The following is a 15,606-nucleotide window of genomic DNA, read 5'->3' as shown; positions in this document are numbered from 1 at the left end:
TATTTATGTTTGATCTTCAGCATGACTGTAAATCTACACTGTGTTGTCCTGTTTGTTTTCATTTATCTGTTTGAAATGAGTGTTGCAGTCTGATAAGTGTTTGTATCATGTGTAAGTAATACTGGCAAAAAAAAAGAAAAAGGGGGAAACAATGAAGTCGACAAAGTGTGGGAATTGTTTTAATATAAATTAAAATGACCCCCAAACAGAAAACAAACATCCAAAAATACAATAAACTTCCAGCAATTAGAAAACAACACCTGTTTGTTCATCTCAGTTTGTCAGTAGCTGAATAAAAATACAGTAAGAAACATACAGCTCTGTTTGAAATCACCCTTGTCCTTTTGTCTCTGCCTTCATTCTCTTCCAGAGCTGAGCGTCACGTCTTGTTCCTTCAGACAGAACGTGACACAATACTCATCATGTGACAGTCACCACCATGACTACAAGAGTTGCTACAGTCAGTCGCCTTTTGTGGTCAAGAATATCCCTCTCTAATATGGAGGTTGAAATGTTTCCAGAACACACTACTCATAACGAAGGGAATAAAACATCCTTACATACATATATGTATATGTATACGCCTTATGGTGGCATGGTGTGACTGCTGAAATGCTGGAGCCAAAGTTAAACACTTGTATCATCTACAACGGGTAGTCTACTGTATGTTACTGGAGCTTTACACCAAGGTTCGCAAGGATAATTTGCTACATTAAATACCTACAGACACTTGTTTTTTTCCTTGCAGATTAATATTGGGACTTGTAAAGGAAGATTGATTCCAACTGTCCAGTGCAAACAAACCACAGGGGCACTCTGGGTCTGTGGTCTATGTCAAACAACATACACCAGACTTAAGAGGGGGAAAAAAGGTCAAATTTAAAGCAAATGTCTGCTGTTAGAATTAAATAGCTTCCTCCTTGGCCCCTGTCCTCCATCAAGTTTGGTGCAAATCCGTTCAGTACTTAAATAAATAAAACACACACAGGTGAAAACATAACCTCCGTGATGGAAGTCGAAATCAAAAACAAGGGCAACCTGGAGGCAAATGAGCCTCAACAACGATCACTTCCTATGTTTGTGCTGTGGATGCTTGTAGAAGCATTTTCCTGTCTATGGCAATATGAAAGGAGCAGCTGTTTCGTTCTAAATGTAGGCACACATGACAAACATCCATGGGAATGTGACACCAGATGTGACCAATTATTTGCAAATGTCTTTTCTCTTGATAAATTCTGAGATTAAAAAAGACTCTTCTGAAGATGAAATCCGCGAAATCCAGCCAGAACCAAAATAAAATAAAAACAAAACAAAACAACCTTGCAGCATTTTAAGCTTCACACAGCTTCTGTCTCGACTGACAAACATTCAAATTTCAATAAAAGCAACGTGCAGACAACCTTCAGTGAATGTGGAGTCCTCCAGGAGCCGGGGACAGCTCATTAATCTGAACCAATTCGGTGCCTGGTTGTTAGCAGAAGCTTTTCAAGCCGTCCGCTGCTTCAAGAGAGTTGCTTCAACCTTTCAAGGATACAGGGGTTTCGTCTCCATATGAAATGTGTGCAGATACAAAAAGACATTTTCACGTTGACATTCAGCTTCTTCAGATCGTGTCTGGATTTCTTAAAACTCTTCCTATTGCTGATAAAAAATCTGTGCAGTACTGTTTCATGTTTTGTTTTTTTCTGCCCATACTCAACAATCTCAACCTCAAATTAAAAAAAGAAGGATGATAAAATGCCCTGAACAACACTATAATCTGTTTCAAGCTTCAGCGTTTTGACACACTCAAGTCAAAAGTACCAATTAAACACTTGTTTTTAATCAAAAGCTGTCAACTGCTCAAACACTTAATTTTGTTACATTCTACGTTTCAGCTTGCTAAAAGCGTGTGCTATGCGGTTAGCAATGTGGAAAATGTCTCCACTTTACCATCAGTATGGTCTTCTACACTTGTAGGTTATCATAGTTAATCATTCATCTAGCTAGCTAGAGAATTTCCAGAAAACTAAAAGTCATCTCTCGAAAACAGCAGGGTGGGAAATTAACATTTCAGTGAGCCAGCCAGAGACTGATGGATAGAAAGTGTTGCTGTGGAGCAACTTGAGAAGTGTCTTCTTAAATTAAATTAGTCAGTGTGTCCCAATCCCATACTACATATTTTACATAGACAGATTATAATTATCCTGTAACGTCATCTGGGATGTACAGTTGAGACTGATGGAGAGCATTAAAGCTAAAAAAAACTAATCATAATTGATGAAAAATAAGGCATTTTATATTTCATCCTGATGGGATCATTAGTGTGTGTATTAAATCTCAAGGAAATTCATCTAAAAGGTATTAAGACAAGTCACGCTAAGCCCCAGACTGTGAACCTCACGGCCATGCCAAAGGCTGTGGAGGAATTATCCTCTGGGGAGCGTGAATGGCTGCACAAATCCTCGTTGGACTCCTGATATTTTAACGGATGAGTGAGGACGCTGGTGGTAAAGGACAAGTCAGAGGATAATCAGAGTTAGTTGGATTCATCCCCTGAGGACCATAAATGTCTGTGCAAAACTTCATGGCTATCCATCTAACAGTCGTAGTGGTCCTGGCTGAAATACCCCAACAGCAACACCACTAGCACAGACTAAAACTATCCATATGCCAATCTAAGTCAGTCTGCGGTTTTCGAATGTCATTACCGATGAAATATAATAATAATAAAATGTTTTCCAAATATTTCAACATAATTTTTTTCTGCTATCCGGGGCGTTCAAAAAGCTATCTCACCTGCAACTTTGTATTTATCCAAAGTCTGTAGTTATGTTTTGCAGCTCTGGTGAAATAGTGCCCATCAAAGGTACACAATAAATTCAGCTGTACACTTTGTCACACACTAATATAGATACAGCAACAGATTATGTGTCCCTGTTCTGGGTTTTCTAGTGGTTTTTCAAAATAAGGAGTTTCTCCTTAGTTACATAATTATGTTTTTTTTTATGTGAATACTGAACAGAAGAAGTTTGTTTTGGATTTAAAGTCCATACTTCATAATAATGTCAGTCTGCTGTGTGTGTCTGGGAACCTCCTGTGACCTACTTATGAACATTTTCCAACTGGGAGCCAGTTTATTAAGAGACATTTACCCACTGTGGATGCATTTGGTGGCTGTCACACGTTAATTTCCCACCCTGGGAGAGCAATTCACATGACAAGTCATGTTCCGCTATAACCAGTGTGTGTTTACTCCAGACTTTCCAGCAGGGAGAGAGGCTGGTCTCGTCACTTCTTGGTCACTATTTGATGAAAGCACCTCTTCACATACCGATATGTCCTGCTGTGCTCAGGTTGTACCAGACGTCCTGTCCTGTCTTACCACATCGCGTGTTTGGCTCAGCGTCTGTTCGTGGCCCTCGCTGACCTGCGTTTGGCCGTGGTTTTTGTCTTCCCCTTTTTCCCTGGGACAGCAGGAGCCTCCCTCTCCTCCTCCTCTTCTTCTTCATTAGCCTCCTCAACGGCAGCCGTAGGCTCCGAGTCTGGCAGCTCGGCAGGACTCTCCTGAGCTACAGGTGTGGGGGATGTGATCTCTTCCTCTCTGCTGCTGAGGCTGAGGTCCTGCTCTGTGCCGTCGGTGCAGGTCGCTGAGGTGAGGTCCTGTGAGGTCGGGGGGTCGGGTTCTGACTCGTTCTCTTGTTGCTGGTTTTCTGTCTGCATTTGCAGTCTGGTGAGTGAAACTGTGGGCTGTAAGGAGTTTGGGTCCGTCAGTGAATCAATGTCATTGGAGAGGGCATTTTCATCCGTCAAGTCCGTGGTGGTTTCTGTTACAGGCCTGAGGCTGTCTGAGTCTTGGAGAGTCTCTCTAGAAGATTCAACAGCTTCACCCTTTTGACTGGGCAACGTTCTGTACCTCTGAGAAAGGAAAACAGACAGATACTGCAATTAGTCAGAGGAAATCCCTCAGTGCACTTTGATACTCATCAGTCTGCCTGTAGATCGCTGCACACAACCACCTTAAGAGCTTTCATATATTTATATTACTATAACACAAAAATGCTAAATTCTTAAATGCTGGACCCAAATTACCAAAGATGATATTAATGCACTTAACTTCATGAAGAGCTCCTTTAAAAAGTATAAGTAATGGAACAACAGTTATTTTAATTTGGGCTACAGATAATCAGATGTATCAGGTATCACCTATTAAATAGTGCAATCAAGGTTGATGAAGTGATGAAAAACCAACCTTGAGGTTCTCAAAGTGCGTCAGTGATTTGCAGTGGGTATGTAGGGCTGAAGATTCAAAGTGGTAAAACTTGTTGCAGAGTCTGCAGATAAAACCTGCCACTGGCACAAAGAAACTGGAGCCTGTGGTAAAAGAAACAGGAGATTGAATTTCACTCAAATCTGATAAAAGTGCAGGAAAAGCCAGAGGAACAATGACGTCTGCTGGGAAGGAGCAGGAGTTAGTCATCACTCACCGTAGACTGTGTCAGAGTCATACTGTTCATCACTGGCCATGTTCTTCAGAGTCACTTCTTTAAGGGAGGACCAGCCATCCTGCACCACAGCAGACACAGTTAATATGATTTTAGTTGAGTTTTAATCTCTCACAGAGATCGCATCAAATAACAAATTAAATCACCTGTTTGTCGGTGCAGTCTTGGTCTTCTTCACTCCTCTGTGTTTCCTCTACCTCCTCCACCTCGCTGCCCTCCTCCTCATCCAACGAAAAGCCATCAGTGTCCATGGCAGTCAGCTTAGCCAAGGCCTCGCAGCCCTCCTTTTCCTGAAGCTAAGACAAAGTAACGTACATTAGCGAGGAGCAACAGCATTGCTAAGTTAGGAGGATTAGTTTTATCTTCATCTCTTGGTAAATACATGCTTGTGTGTTTGGGATTTTAAACCTAGATACCTTCTCCATCTTCTGTCTGTGCTCCTGAGACTGCAAGTGCTCCACAAAAATCTGGGAGGTCCTGAAGTGTTTCTTGCAGACTGTACAGGAGGAGATGGCTGTTCTGCTGGCAAGCTGAGGACAAGATAAATATTTATTAACATAATATTACTTCATTACACAGCAATCACATTCTCTCTCTTTATATATGTGCTTATCTGTAAAGTGAGCAGCTGATTACTTTGTGCTCCTCTGTGCGCCTGTGATCCATGATGCTGCTGGTGAAGTGGGTGTGACAGGTGGCACACCAACGCTTCACGTCTGCTATTTTCTCTCTGCAAAGAGCACAGACAAGGATTATATGAGTGTTTTCTCACCTTCCCAACTCAGAATAGTTCACCGGAGACAGCTGAAGTTAATCTGTTGACGGTTAAAATAAAAAAAAGCAGTGAAATCATCCTGCCGAAGTGCAATCGGAAAAACGGACCCGTCTTTGTTTGCTCCCTGTAGAGACTCCTGCACCCGTGGCAGCAGCGTGACCAGGCAGGCGTTGCTCATGTGTTGGATCTCCATCATCCTTTGCTGGTGGGAAATGCTGTTCATGTGACTCCTGAAGTTCTGCAGACAAAAACACAGAAGCAATCATTTAAAAACAGAAGAGAAAAGTAACGCCTTGTCAAGTGTAAAAGCTGATGTTGGACCTACTTGCTGGTTGTGGCAGGTGATGCTGCAGAGGTAGCAGTAGAACTTGGTGGCGCCATCCCCTGCACCTTCCTCCCCTTCGTCCTGGTTGCCTGATGAACCTGAGGAGATGTCTTGCCCCTGTGGCGTCTCCTCTGGGGGTAAACTAACCTGCTGGTCATCCTCGCTCAGCCCGCCAGAAGGTGACTGGGCAGACAAACAGCTGTCGGTGTGCACCTAGAGAGGTTTCACAAACCAGATGTTAAACCCTCATACATTTATTTAACTGACATCTAGAAGAGTATGATAAATAGAGTGTAGCAGTATTTGCACTGGTGATTTAACCACATGGAAATCATTTTATCAATGAACCTGACCATGGCAAATGAAAACCTACTCTCACCTGATCAGCTCTGCTCTCCTCCAGCACCTCCATGACATCAGACTCCCCCGTAGAGCCTCCTTCCAGAAGGGCGTCATCTGGAAAAAGATTCAAGAGTAAGCGTTCATCTCACCTGACCTAAACTTTACTACATTTAGATAAATATTGTGCTTCTGCTCTGCAAACCTGAGGTTGAAGTGTGTTTGTTTTTTTTTACCTTCAGGCAGATTCTTCTCCGTGTTGCTGTTGCTGCACTCTGAAGAAAGAACCTCCTCCTGTGTGTCTGGAATAGTGATAATTTCTGACCTGAGAAAGAAGAAAAATTGTTTAACAATCAAACAGAGGACATTATCAGTCTGTATTTTTTCTTCATAGCTGATGAAAAATGTTTTCTTCAAAAATTGGAGAAAAGAAAGAAAACACTGCAAAACCCGGAGCCACCTTTCCTTCCTCTAGAGGTAATATGTTAAACTCTGATGAGATAAGATTTTCTCAAACCACAGGAAATAAAAAAGTTTCCCTACTCTTCTGTCCTATGCTTTTTCACAGCAGGTTCCTCAAGTTGCTCTTCCAAGATCTGTGTGGGTCCTTCCACTCCTCCCACTTCACCATCTGTGGCTGGTAAATGCAAATCCAAAGTTAGAAACACAGCATAACAACACTATCAAACAAATGTTCACCGTCTGTATTCTCCAGTACTATTGTAGTTGTATTGAAGTCACATATCGTACTCAATTCGTGCTATACACCTTAATATCTTTCAGTGCTGACTGGATTTCATCTGTATCTGTTTTAGACTTACCACTGGGTTCATTGGTGCTGCTAGCTGCTGGCTGGTTCTCCGTGCTCCCTGCTGCCATCTGCTCGCTGTCTCGCTTCCTGTCTGGCTGGCGAGCTGTGGCGTCCTACACAACAGTCACAGAAAACAGCTTTTTAGATATACTGCAGAAAAAGACGCTCGGCTTGTTTATTTAAGTTGGCGTCAACACTGGCACCAACTGATACGGCTATACCCAGACAGAGACGCACCTGAGAGATTAAAATAAGATTTTAATAGATCTGGATCCAACTGTTTTTGCTGTACATCTGAAACTGTATTGTTTGTATATTAAACATATTATTGCATGTTCAACCTAAGTAAATGCTTAATTTAATCAGAGCAGCTTAAAATCATTTGATAACATGATCCGCCTATTTAAGGCTGAAGTCTACTCCAGTTATTTTTCATTAATCTACTATTTTCTCTTTTGGTTAACCAATAAATCATTCGAAAGTCTGAAAACAAAAAGACTCTCACCTCATTTAACATTTAAAGTACTTGTTTTGTCCACACAACTGACATTTAGTTAAAATACCATATTACCTTCCATTTGAAATTTCATTTTACAACATCAATTAATCCATTTTTAGGATGGTTTTTCTTAATTCTTTGTTAATCAACTCATTGAGTCAAGCACTGAGAGGTTAAATCTTGACGCATTTGACATTCACACAATCCCAAAGGAGTGTATTAGCTGGGCTGAAATGCTACACAGTGATTATAATCATTATAATGGTGCTGTTATAATTACCGTGGTGGTGGATGAAGACGAAGAGGCGGTGGCGGCGGCGGTGGAGGGGGCTGTGGTGGTAACCGTGGCGCTAGTGTTGTTGTTGTTATTATTGTAGTAGCGAGCATGTGGGTGGAAGGGTCGTGCGGCCGGGAACCCCATGATGGGGGACTTGATGGCCATGCCCATGGGAACCGGCCCGAGCAGAGACGACCTGGCCCCCGCTGTGAAGAACTGACGGAACTGCTGACCGCCCATCCCAAAGCCCCGCATGTTACCTAGACAACAGAAATGCATGAAAGCCGTTTTATTCCCTTACATGTGTTAGCTACTATAATGCAGGGATGTTTTTTTCCCTGATACGCTGTCTTTAAAGGACAAATCCGGGCTAATTCAACCTGAGACTATAGTTTCCTAATATTTTAGGTCTAAAAGAATGAATCTGAAGATTTTCTTTTTAATTGCTCCTGTTATGCAGTAGTTCTGTCTGTCCCCGCATCGCCACGGCAGCGTATAATGGGAGCGGACCGATCTTATGCTGTTTAGGCTGTTTACATCCCACAAAACCACAAATTTCTTTCACAGACAGCGTCAGATGGCTATTCAAACTCACACCACGGGGTTCGTTTACTACAAGAAAGCTGACATGTTTGTAAACGGAGCTGTAATACAAAGTCTTGCGCGAGAGTCAAGTTGATGGCTCAATATGTTTACAGGTCGTCTGAAGCTCCCCTGTTTGTTTTATCAACAAAGAAATATCAACTTGGGGGGATGACGTTTTTGTGGCGATGCGATGCGGACAGACAGAACTACTGCATAACAGGAGCAATTGAAAAGAAAATCTTCAGATTCATTCTTTTAGACCTAAAATACAAGGAAACTATAACCCCAGGTTGAATTTACCTGGAATTGTCCTTTAAAGTCTAATGCCAAACGTACCCTGCATCTGCTGCATCAGTATGGCCCCCTGCAGCATGGGATTGGGGGCGAGGATGGTGGTCTGGGTCGCCTGGCACAGGTTGACCATCCTAGGAGGAGGTGCTGTCTGGGGAGGCACGGGAATGGCTCTGTATGGCAAACGCATAAGAGAAAAAACATGCTGCGTTATTTAAACTGACACGAACAGAAGAGGTGTAGACAGAGTATCAGCCGAAACATCTACTCCTGTTCACAACCAAAGCTGACTAATCTAGAAATATTTAACACACACACCCTTAATATTTGACAATTAGCCAATATCCTGATGTGGAAATTACAGTTTATTGACATGAACACCTGCACACAAATCCAAAAGCAGGATGTCAGTTTGATTATTTCACAATCAGGTAGATCATTTATGCAGTCTTTATTTTCCCTACAAGCTATGTTCTGACCCAGTCAAGCACAATGCGGCTGCGATATGGACTCGCTCTTATGAGAAGTCATAGTCCTTGCATATCAGCTTTGGCATGGAATCAGTTTTAACATTTCTTTTTTTTTTTTATATAGCACAAACTGCATTGCATAACACTCAAACGTTCATAAACAAGTGCTGGGCAGACTTCACATGTAGAGCCCTATAGAAAAAGATCATGAAACAAACTACAGAATATTATTAGCTTTGTATAAAAGCTCATGATTAGTCATACGGAGTAAACATTGGGGTGGTAGCAATGAATGACAGCACAGGAATTACATCTAAGAAAACAGATTAAGTTTGGGGTGCTTGTGGGATCAACTGCTACTTTTTTTGCCCATCCTTTAAAATAAACACGAGGCCTGCATCCTGGATTCATGTGACGATTACAGACACAGAACTAAAATCTGACATGTAGCATGACACAAGCCCACACGACATGGTACGACTTTGTATCACAAATCAGGGTGTGATGATGGTGCCAACAGGCCATAACAGATGTAGTAATCATAATTTATAGCCCTAAGGCCACTTTATCTTACAAAAGGGCTTCATAAAATCTCCAATTTATCAATACTGCTTCTACAAACAAGATAACAAAGCATTACAATAGTCCAACTTCACTGCACACATAAAAAAACGGAAACAAATCTAAGTGTACAAATGTAATTTCTAACTAAACTTGAAATGCTGCCACCCATAAAAGGTCCAGTCCCAGTCTGGTATGTGTTTTGACAGGGGCTTCTTCCAGCTCAGCAGCCACCACTAACACATTATCACCCAGGAGGCCCTGCCCCTCATCCCCGGTCTCGAGTAGCCGTGCTTACCGCGGCGTCTGGTGGTGGTGGTGGTGGTGGTGATGCGGGACATGGTGCCCCGGCGGCGGCTGCGGTGGAGGCGGCGGCGGCTGCTGCTGGAAAAGTTGCTGTAGCTGCCGCAGGTGCTGGTGAAACTGCTGCTGCTGCTGCTGTTGCTGCTGCTGCTGCTGCTGCTGGATGTGCGGATTGAACATTGCGGGGTCTTAAAATACCCCAACAGCAGCGGTGGTGGTGGTGGTGTTTACCCTCCGGAGGCTGCTGCTGCGGTTGGTTGGATGGATGGATGGATGAACGTAACGTTACACCTGTCGAAATATAAAGATCCCTGGGTCGGAAGAGGAAGCGTGATGTAGTACGTGCAACCCCCCACTGTCAGAACAACTCTTTGTTGTAAAGACACATCCAACACCAGTGCCCCTAAACACACACACAGAGAGACACACACAACAGGTCGCTCTCAAATTTCGGGGATGACAACTAGCCTAGCTAGCGTTAGCAACTTGGCTAACAACAATTCTTTTTTTGGTGAAGCTAAATACTTACTTCTGTGCTCTGTTAGCAAACTTTCCGAAAAAACAAACAAACAAACTGCACATTAACTATTCGTTTTGAAGAAAAAAAAAGCTGCATGTTATCCCCACAAAACAGACACAATGTATAAATGATAAATGAATAAATACAGAGATACACCTGCCATTAAAATGAACCTGTCTTAGCTTAGCATAGCATTGAGCTAACAGGCTAACGCCGTAGATAGATAAACCAGCTGCGCCGCGCCTCTGCTACTTTCTTTCTTTTTCTTTTTAACTTAGGCTTTCTACAGCAGCTTTACTTACTTCTCAAAAAAGTAGAGCGGTGGTGGCGCTTTATTATCCGGCTAAGGACATCATGGCACAGGCTGAATTAGTTGCTCTCAGTCCCGGTGTAACTTGCATGAAGCAGCAGAGACGCTAAGTAACAAGCTACTGTGAGTGGAGAGAGACTGTGTGGGGGAAATGAGTGTGACCTGTCGCCCCCTGGTGGTTGTCTGGAGGTAGTGCTTCAGCTCTGCACATGGGTTTTTATATTTTGTATATTTGTCTTAAAATTACAGTGTTTCATTTTAAATAGAAATTTGTATTTTGTTGTTGTTTTTTTTGTTTAAATTATAATTATTTGATATTTAGAGTTTGGAGTTAAATAAAAAAAATATAACACAATATGGTGGTGTGGTGTGGTGTGGTGGTGCAGTGGTTAGCACCTCCAGACCCCCATGACCCGTTGGATAAAGCACTTTAATCGATAAATGGATGGATATACAAATATGTTTTTTGTTTTTGTTTTTGTTTTTAAGTCTATATAGTATTTATCGTTCTATAACCTACCTTCATTTGTGTTGGTAGATTGTCAGTGGAGCTTCAGTTATTCGGTTATTTTCTTAATGACATTTATTTTTTGATTTGGCCAGATAAATCAATTATTTGGTCCTCAAGATAATGGAAATGTCCATTACAAGTTACAATATTTTAAGGTGATGTCTTCAGATTGTATGACAAGCAATCAACCCTAAATATATATTCAGGGTTTTCTTTTAGGCTAACAGAAAACAGAGAAAAGCAGCAAATCCTCCAAAAGGAGAAGCTGGAAGGAAGCAGTTAGTGATTGCCAAATTTGTCTAAATGATTAACTGATCAAAATAGCTACCATTTATTTTTCCCTTCTGAGTTGATCAACTAATGGATTAATCAACTAATGGTTTCTATCAATACAAACATTGAACAACTGGATGCTGACCTAGATTTAAAAGAAAAAGAAAAGTCATCATCAAACACCGGACTTGCTCTTGTTTGACCACAAATATTTTCTTTTACTAAGGCACACTCAATGGTTAAAGTGAGAGATATTCTGGATTATAAAAAACAAACCAAAACATGAAGGTGTATGTGGAGTGCCCCCTGGCCTCTGTCCATGGTGCTAACACGGTCCATTGAAGATGTGTAGTTCACATTCACACAAAATAGTCTGTTTGATCAATAACAAAAAGAAAAACTTTCCAGATCCTCTATTTACCTACATACTATCCAATCCACTCTCACAAGATTAAACTTTAAAGTCTTTTAAAACCCAGAACTTCCCGTTTTATCAACTATTTGACAGGTGACACGGCGAAAGTGCAGCAATGTCACCACCTAGCGGTCGAGGTGGAGAACTGCAGGAATCTCTCCTGAGTAAAAAATACAAGAGATCATCCTCATCCTCCTCCTCCTCCTCCTCCTCCCCCCCCTGCTGCTGCGGTGCTCGGCTTGAGAGAGAGGAGTGTACATGTTCAGTGGTGGAGGGAGAGCGTCCAAAGCTGAGGTGATCTGACTGACACACCGAGGAGGCGCAGTCAATGAGGAAGCGAACCGAAAAGTGAAACCGGTGCGAGTCCACACACACACACAAGACGCCCTCTGAACTCGAGGGTGGCGAGGAGAGGGAACGACGAGAAGAACAAGAATAAGAATAAGAAGAGAAATACAATAAATCTGCTGCTCTGACTGGTGGGGAAAAAAAAGGATAGGCTTCCGATTGCACCGCAAAGATGGGCAACCGGGGAATGGAGGATTTAATTCCTCTGGTGAACCGTATGCAAGATGCCTTCTCCGCCATCGGCCAAAACGCCAACCTTGACCTGCCGCAGATCGCCGTGGTGGGCGGCCAGAGCGCGGGGAAGAGCTCGGTGCTGGAGAACTTCGTCGGGAAGTAAGTCCTCTTATCTATAGGAGCTTTTTTCCAGGCTGCGATGCGTTGTTGATGCGCCTCCCGGTGCACCAAGCAAGCAAGCAAGCGGCTCCGCAGTAGCTCTACACAGCTCAGTCATCCCCATCCCCCTTCTTCTTATGCAGGTTTTTAAATCTAACATGCAATAAGGCTTCACTGAGATCCTGTCAGAGTCATTCAACCCTACAAACCCTATAAATATCGCACATTTTTCACCGTTTGGATGGTTGCTTCCATGCAACACCAAGGCAAGAAGATTATTTTTGCTAGGCCTGCATAAATCCCTGGTTAAGTTTATCTGTTAACAACTACATGATGCATTCAGGGAACCTTATAAATTCCTGTTAAATAACACTTCTAAATTTGATGGCTTCAAGGAAGGATAAGTTATTTCCAAAACTTCCTGGTTTTTAGTGTCAAAATTAGACCAGGATGCACATGTTTATCATTATAAATCCTATATGACAACAGTCTCAGAGGCGGGCTCAGTGTGGATGCAGACTTCCTGGGAAGCAGGTGCAGGTACAGTGAGCTTGCTGGATGTGTTGTTGTCTCTATGACAGGGCCACAATTTTTGTTGTCCATATAGGCCTTTTAATCCCCCACCACCAACCAGGCAAGGGTGCAAAGGGATGCTGTCTAACTGAGTGTGAAGAGGGTTCAATCTCACAAACATGCACAGCTTTGTGTCTGTCAGAGCTGCTGTTCATGATGATGATGATATAAAATGAAGCCAGGGGAACAAATCTGATCTGTTATGCTGCAGTATGACCTTGCAGAGAGAGAGAGAGAGAGAGAGAGACACACACACACACACACACACACACACACACACACACACACACACACACAGAGAGAGAGAGAGAGAGAGAAAGAGAGAGGGACAGTCCACCTGAGCTCTGAGCCTTTCCAGCTCAGCTCCATCTGTCTGCCAGTGCTTATGCTGTAAATGAAGCTTACCTCGTGTAGGCAACAGCATGGGTGTCACTTTGCTAACAGTTTGTTAGTCCTGCTTCTCTATGTTTCAGTTGATCAGACAATTTGTTTTGTGTGTGTGTGTGTGTTCGGTTTTGTAGACTTTAATTCCCCTGGATATACCATGCAGGATGTGATTCAGCAGTATTTCCTGAGTAGACAAGGTCAGAGTGTGTAGGCCAGCCCACCCACCCCCCACCACCACCCTTAACAAGCGCTATATTCCACAATGAAATATCCTTCATCATCCCACTGGACGGATAGATCCATCAGTGAGATTTTTTAATTGATTCATCACTCTCCTGCAGGTGTAATGAGGCGTGAACACATAGGGCGTTTTTTTTCTCCCTCGCTTGACACCTTTTATTATCTTTCTTTTACATTTTGTAAAAGCAGCCGATACAGAAACTTCACCACATGGCCACAGTGCTAATCCCCATCTTAACAGGTAGTAGGTGAGAGAGGCCGACTGTTTACATCCCAGGCTAATCTGCACATGGTGCTACTTGCAGATATCAGTTTTTGTTGATGTTGCCTACAAGTGCATTTTAGGAGATTTAAAAGAATCTGATTTGGCATTGTGTTCTTGTTTGTTGTTGTTAATCCTGGTGCCTGCATCACCAAGAATGCAACTCAAACAGCCACAAAATGCTTTAGCCCAACTTTTACCTCTCATGTATTAATATTGAATGCATTAGCATACATTGAGAATATGTTAATCCATGAAAGCACTTTTTAACATGCAGTAGTTGTCCTGAAGAACTGTAAACAAGCTTTGATGCATTAAATTGGTGGTGTTACCCTTTAACTTAGTGCTTGAATAAAAAGAAATAAGAAATGAAAATCTGTAAACTGTAAACTGCTGTTTCTCAAATTGAGGAATAGATGGACGTTTCTCTGAGCAGCGTTTTATATAGATTGGCCCTGTTGTGTGAGTTTTTTTCTCTTCTTACACTATTACAACTATCTCTTCACGCTCATCAAACCAGGCTGCGTTATGCTGCACTAACCCAGCTGTTGTCATAGCAACAGCTTGTGTCTAATTACACCGCCTCACCCGAGGGACCAGCGGTTGAAAGCTGAAAGTCTTCTTTCACTGTAACGTTACATTACGAGGAGTTTCTGCCGTCAGATGTGCAGCACACTGGCTGCATCTTGTCTTTTTGTTGTTGCTGGTGTCGGTGCGGCCTGCGGTCTTTGCCATCTTGCAGCAGAGAACAAATTGCAGACACTGTCATGTGTTAATGTATGCACTGGTCCAGCTGCAGTGACGTATAGCTCAGGTCCTCTTATCCTCCTCCTCCTCCTCCCCCTCTACCAGCCTTCAACCCCCACTCCAACCCCAAGTGGCCTATTGTGTTTATGTCATTGCTCTAAACCAGCATAGACGTACAATACACCATGTGTTTACTTATTACAACACTTCTTTTCTTCTTTTACTCAGACATTAACATAGCAGCTTCTCAGAGACTCACTTAACATCATTTTCTGGGAGTGGTACGTCTTTTTTCTTTCTTTTTTTTCTGTCATTAAGCTGTTACTTGGTTGATTTTTGGCAGTAACAGACAATGACTGATAATTTCACTCTCACAGCTCTGGTCCGGGCTTTGTTCTCCCTCTGTCTAGTTTAGCAGCTTATACAGTCAGCAGCACGGAAAATCAATACTGAAGTATAGACTTCAAAATGTCAGACATACATTTACATTAATTATTTCACAAGCTGTTTAAAGCATGTCTGGATTTACCTGTCTATGGAGCATGAGTGGGAAATGGATACAAAGAAGTTCTTTGTTTCTTTGAAGCCTTTAGGATAATTATCAAACCACTCTTTCTACATAAGGTAGCAGATACAGGATCGATACAAACCTTTGCAGAAGCACTTTAATGCACATCTAGTTTGTCTTGATGCCTAACAATGACACCTTTACTCTCGGGTGGATTAGATTTGTATTGTGATGCTGTACCATGCCCGTCTGGTGCGACTCAGGGCCAAGGACGGCTCACCTCTAAGTGATGTAGAGATATGTCGTGGTAATGGCATAAGAGAACGTTTGAGGAGACTAATCAAATTGATCTATTCCACTTCACCATCTGTCCTTCAGTGGGTGTTTCTTTTTTATCAGGCTTTTATAACGTCTCCTTCTTGCAGAGAGTCTGCTGCTCTCTTACAGGTTTTCACTGTT

At 42.4% G+C, this 15,606-nt stretch overlaps 2 protein-coding genes across 9 annotated transcripts in view; one reads left to right on the top strand and one right to left on the bottom strand.

Annotated features, from left to right (window-relative positions):
- Nucleotides 1–163: 163 nt before the first annotated feature.
- ciz1a (cdkn1a interacting zinc finger protein 1a) lies at nucleotides 164–10,665 on the bottom strand. The gene is made up of 16 exons (XM_085793345.1): nucleotides 10,543–10,665; nucleotides 9,716–10,031; nucleotides 8,432–8,559; nucleotides 7,514–7,770; nucleotides 6,745–6,847; nucleotides 6,467–6,554; nucleotides 6,160–6,248; nucleotides 5,964–6,040; nucleotides 5,585–5,797; nucleotides 5,367–5,497; nucleotides 5,121–5,214; nucleotides 4,901–5,014; nucleotides 4,631–4,780; nucleotides 4,467–4,545; nucleotides 4,232–4,353; nucleotides 164–3,897 (listed from the first exon to the last, which is right to left on the bottom strand). The coding sequence occupies exons 2-16, from the start codon at nucleotides 9,898–9,900 to the stop codon at nucleotides 3,382–3,384; spliced, it is 2,346 nt and encodes a 781-aa protein (XP_085649471.1). The 5' UTR covers nucleotides 9,901–10,031; nucleotides 10,543–10,665; the 3' UTR covers nucleotides 164–3,381.
- A 1,327-nt stretch (nucleotides 10,666–11,992) lies between these two features.
- Nucleotides 11,993–15,606, top strand: part of dnm1a (dynamin 1a) — a 53,067-nt gene continuing 49,453 nt past the window's right edge. For 3 of the 8 annotated variants that reach the window (XM_085793341.1, XM_085793343.1, XM_085793338.1), the window contains exon 1: nucleotides 11,996–12,430. In XM_085793341.1, the coding sequence (XP_085649467.1) occupies nucleotides 12,270–12,430 (161 nt within the window). In that variant the 5' untranslated portion in view covers nucleotides 11,996–12,269. Of the gene's footprint in view, nucleotides 12,431–15,606 lie in introns of all 8 variants that reach the window. The other 5 variants (XM_085793342.1, XM_085793339.1, XM_085793337.1 and 2 more) reach the window with 3 other exon arrangements.

The sequence above is a fragment of the Trachurus japonicus genome, chromosome 12, assembly GCF_045865225.1.
Source record: "Trachurus japonicus isolate A0001 chromosome 12, Traja_1.0".
NCBI lineage: Eukaryota > Metazoa > Chordata > Actinopteri > Carangiformes > Carangidae > Trachurus > Trachurus japonicus.
The sequence above is the reverse complement of the archived record's forward strand: the minus strand, read 5'-3'. Positions and strand labels throughout refer to the sequence as shown.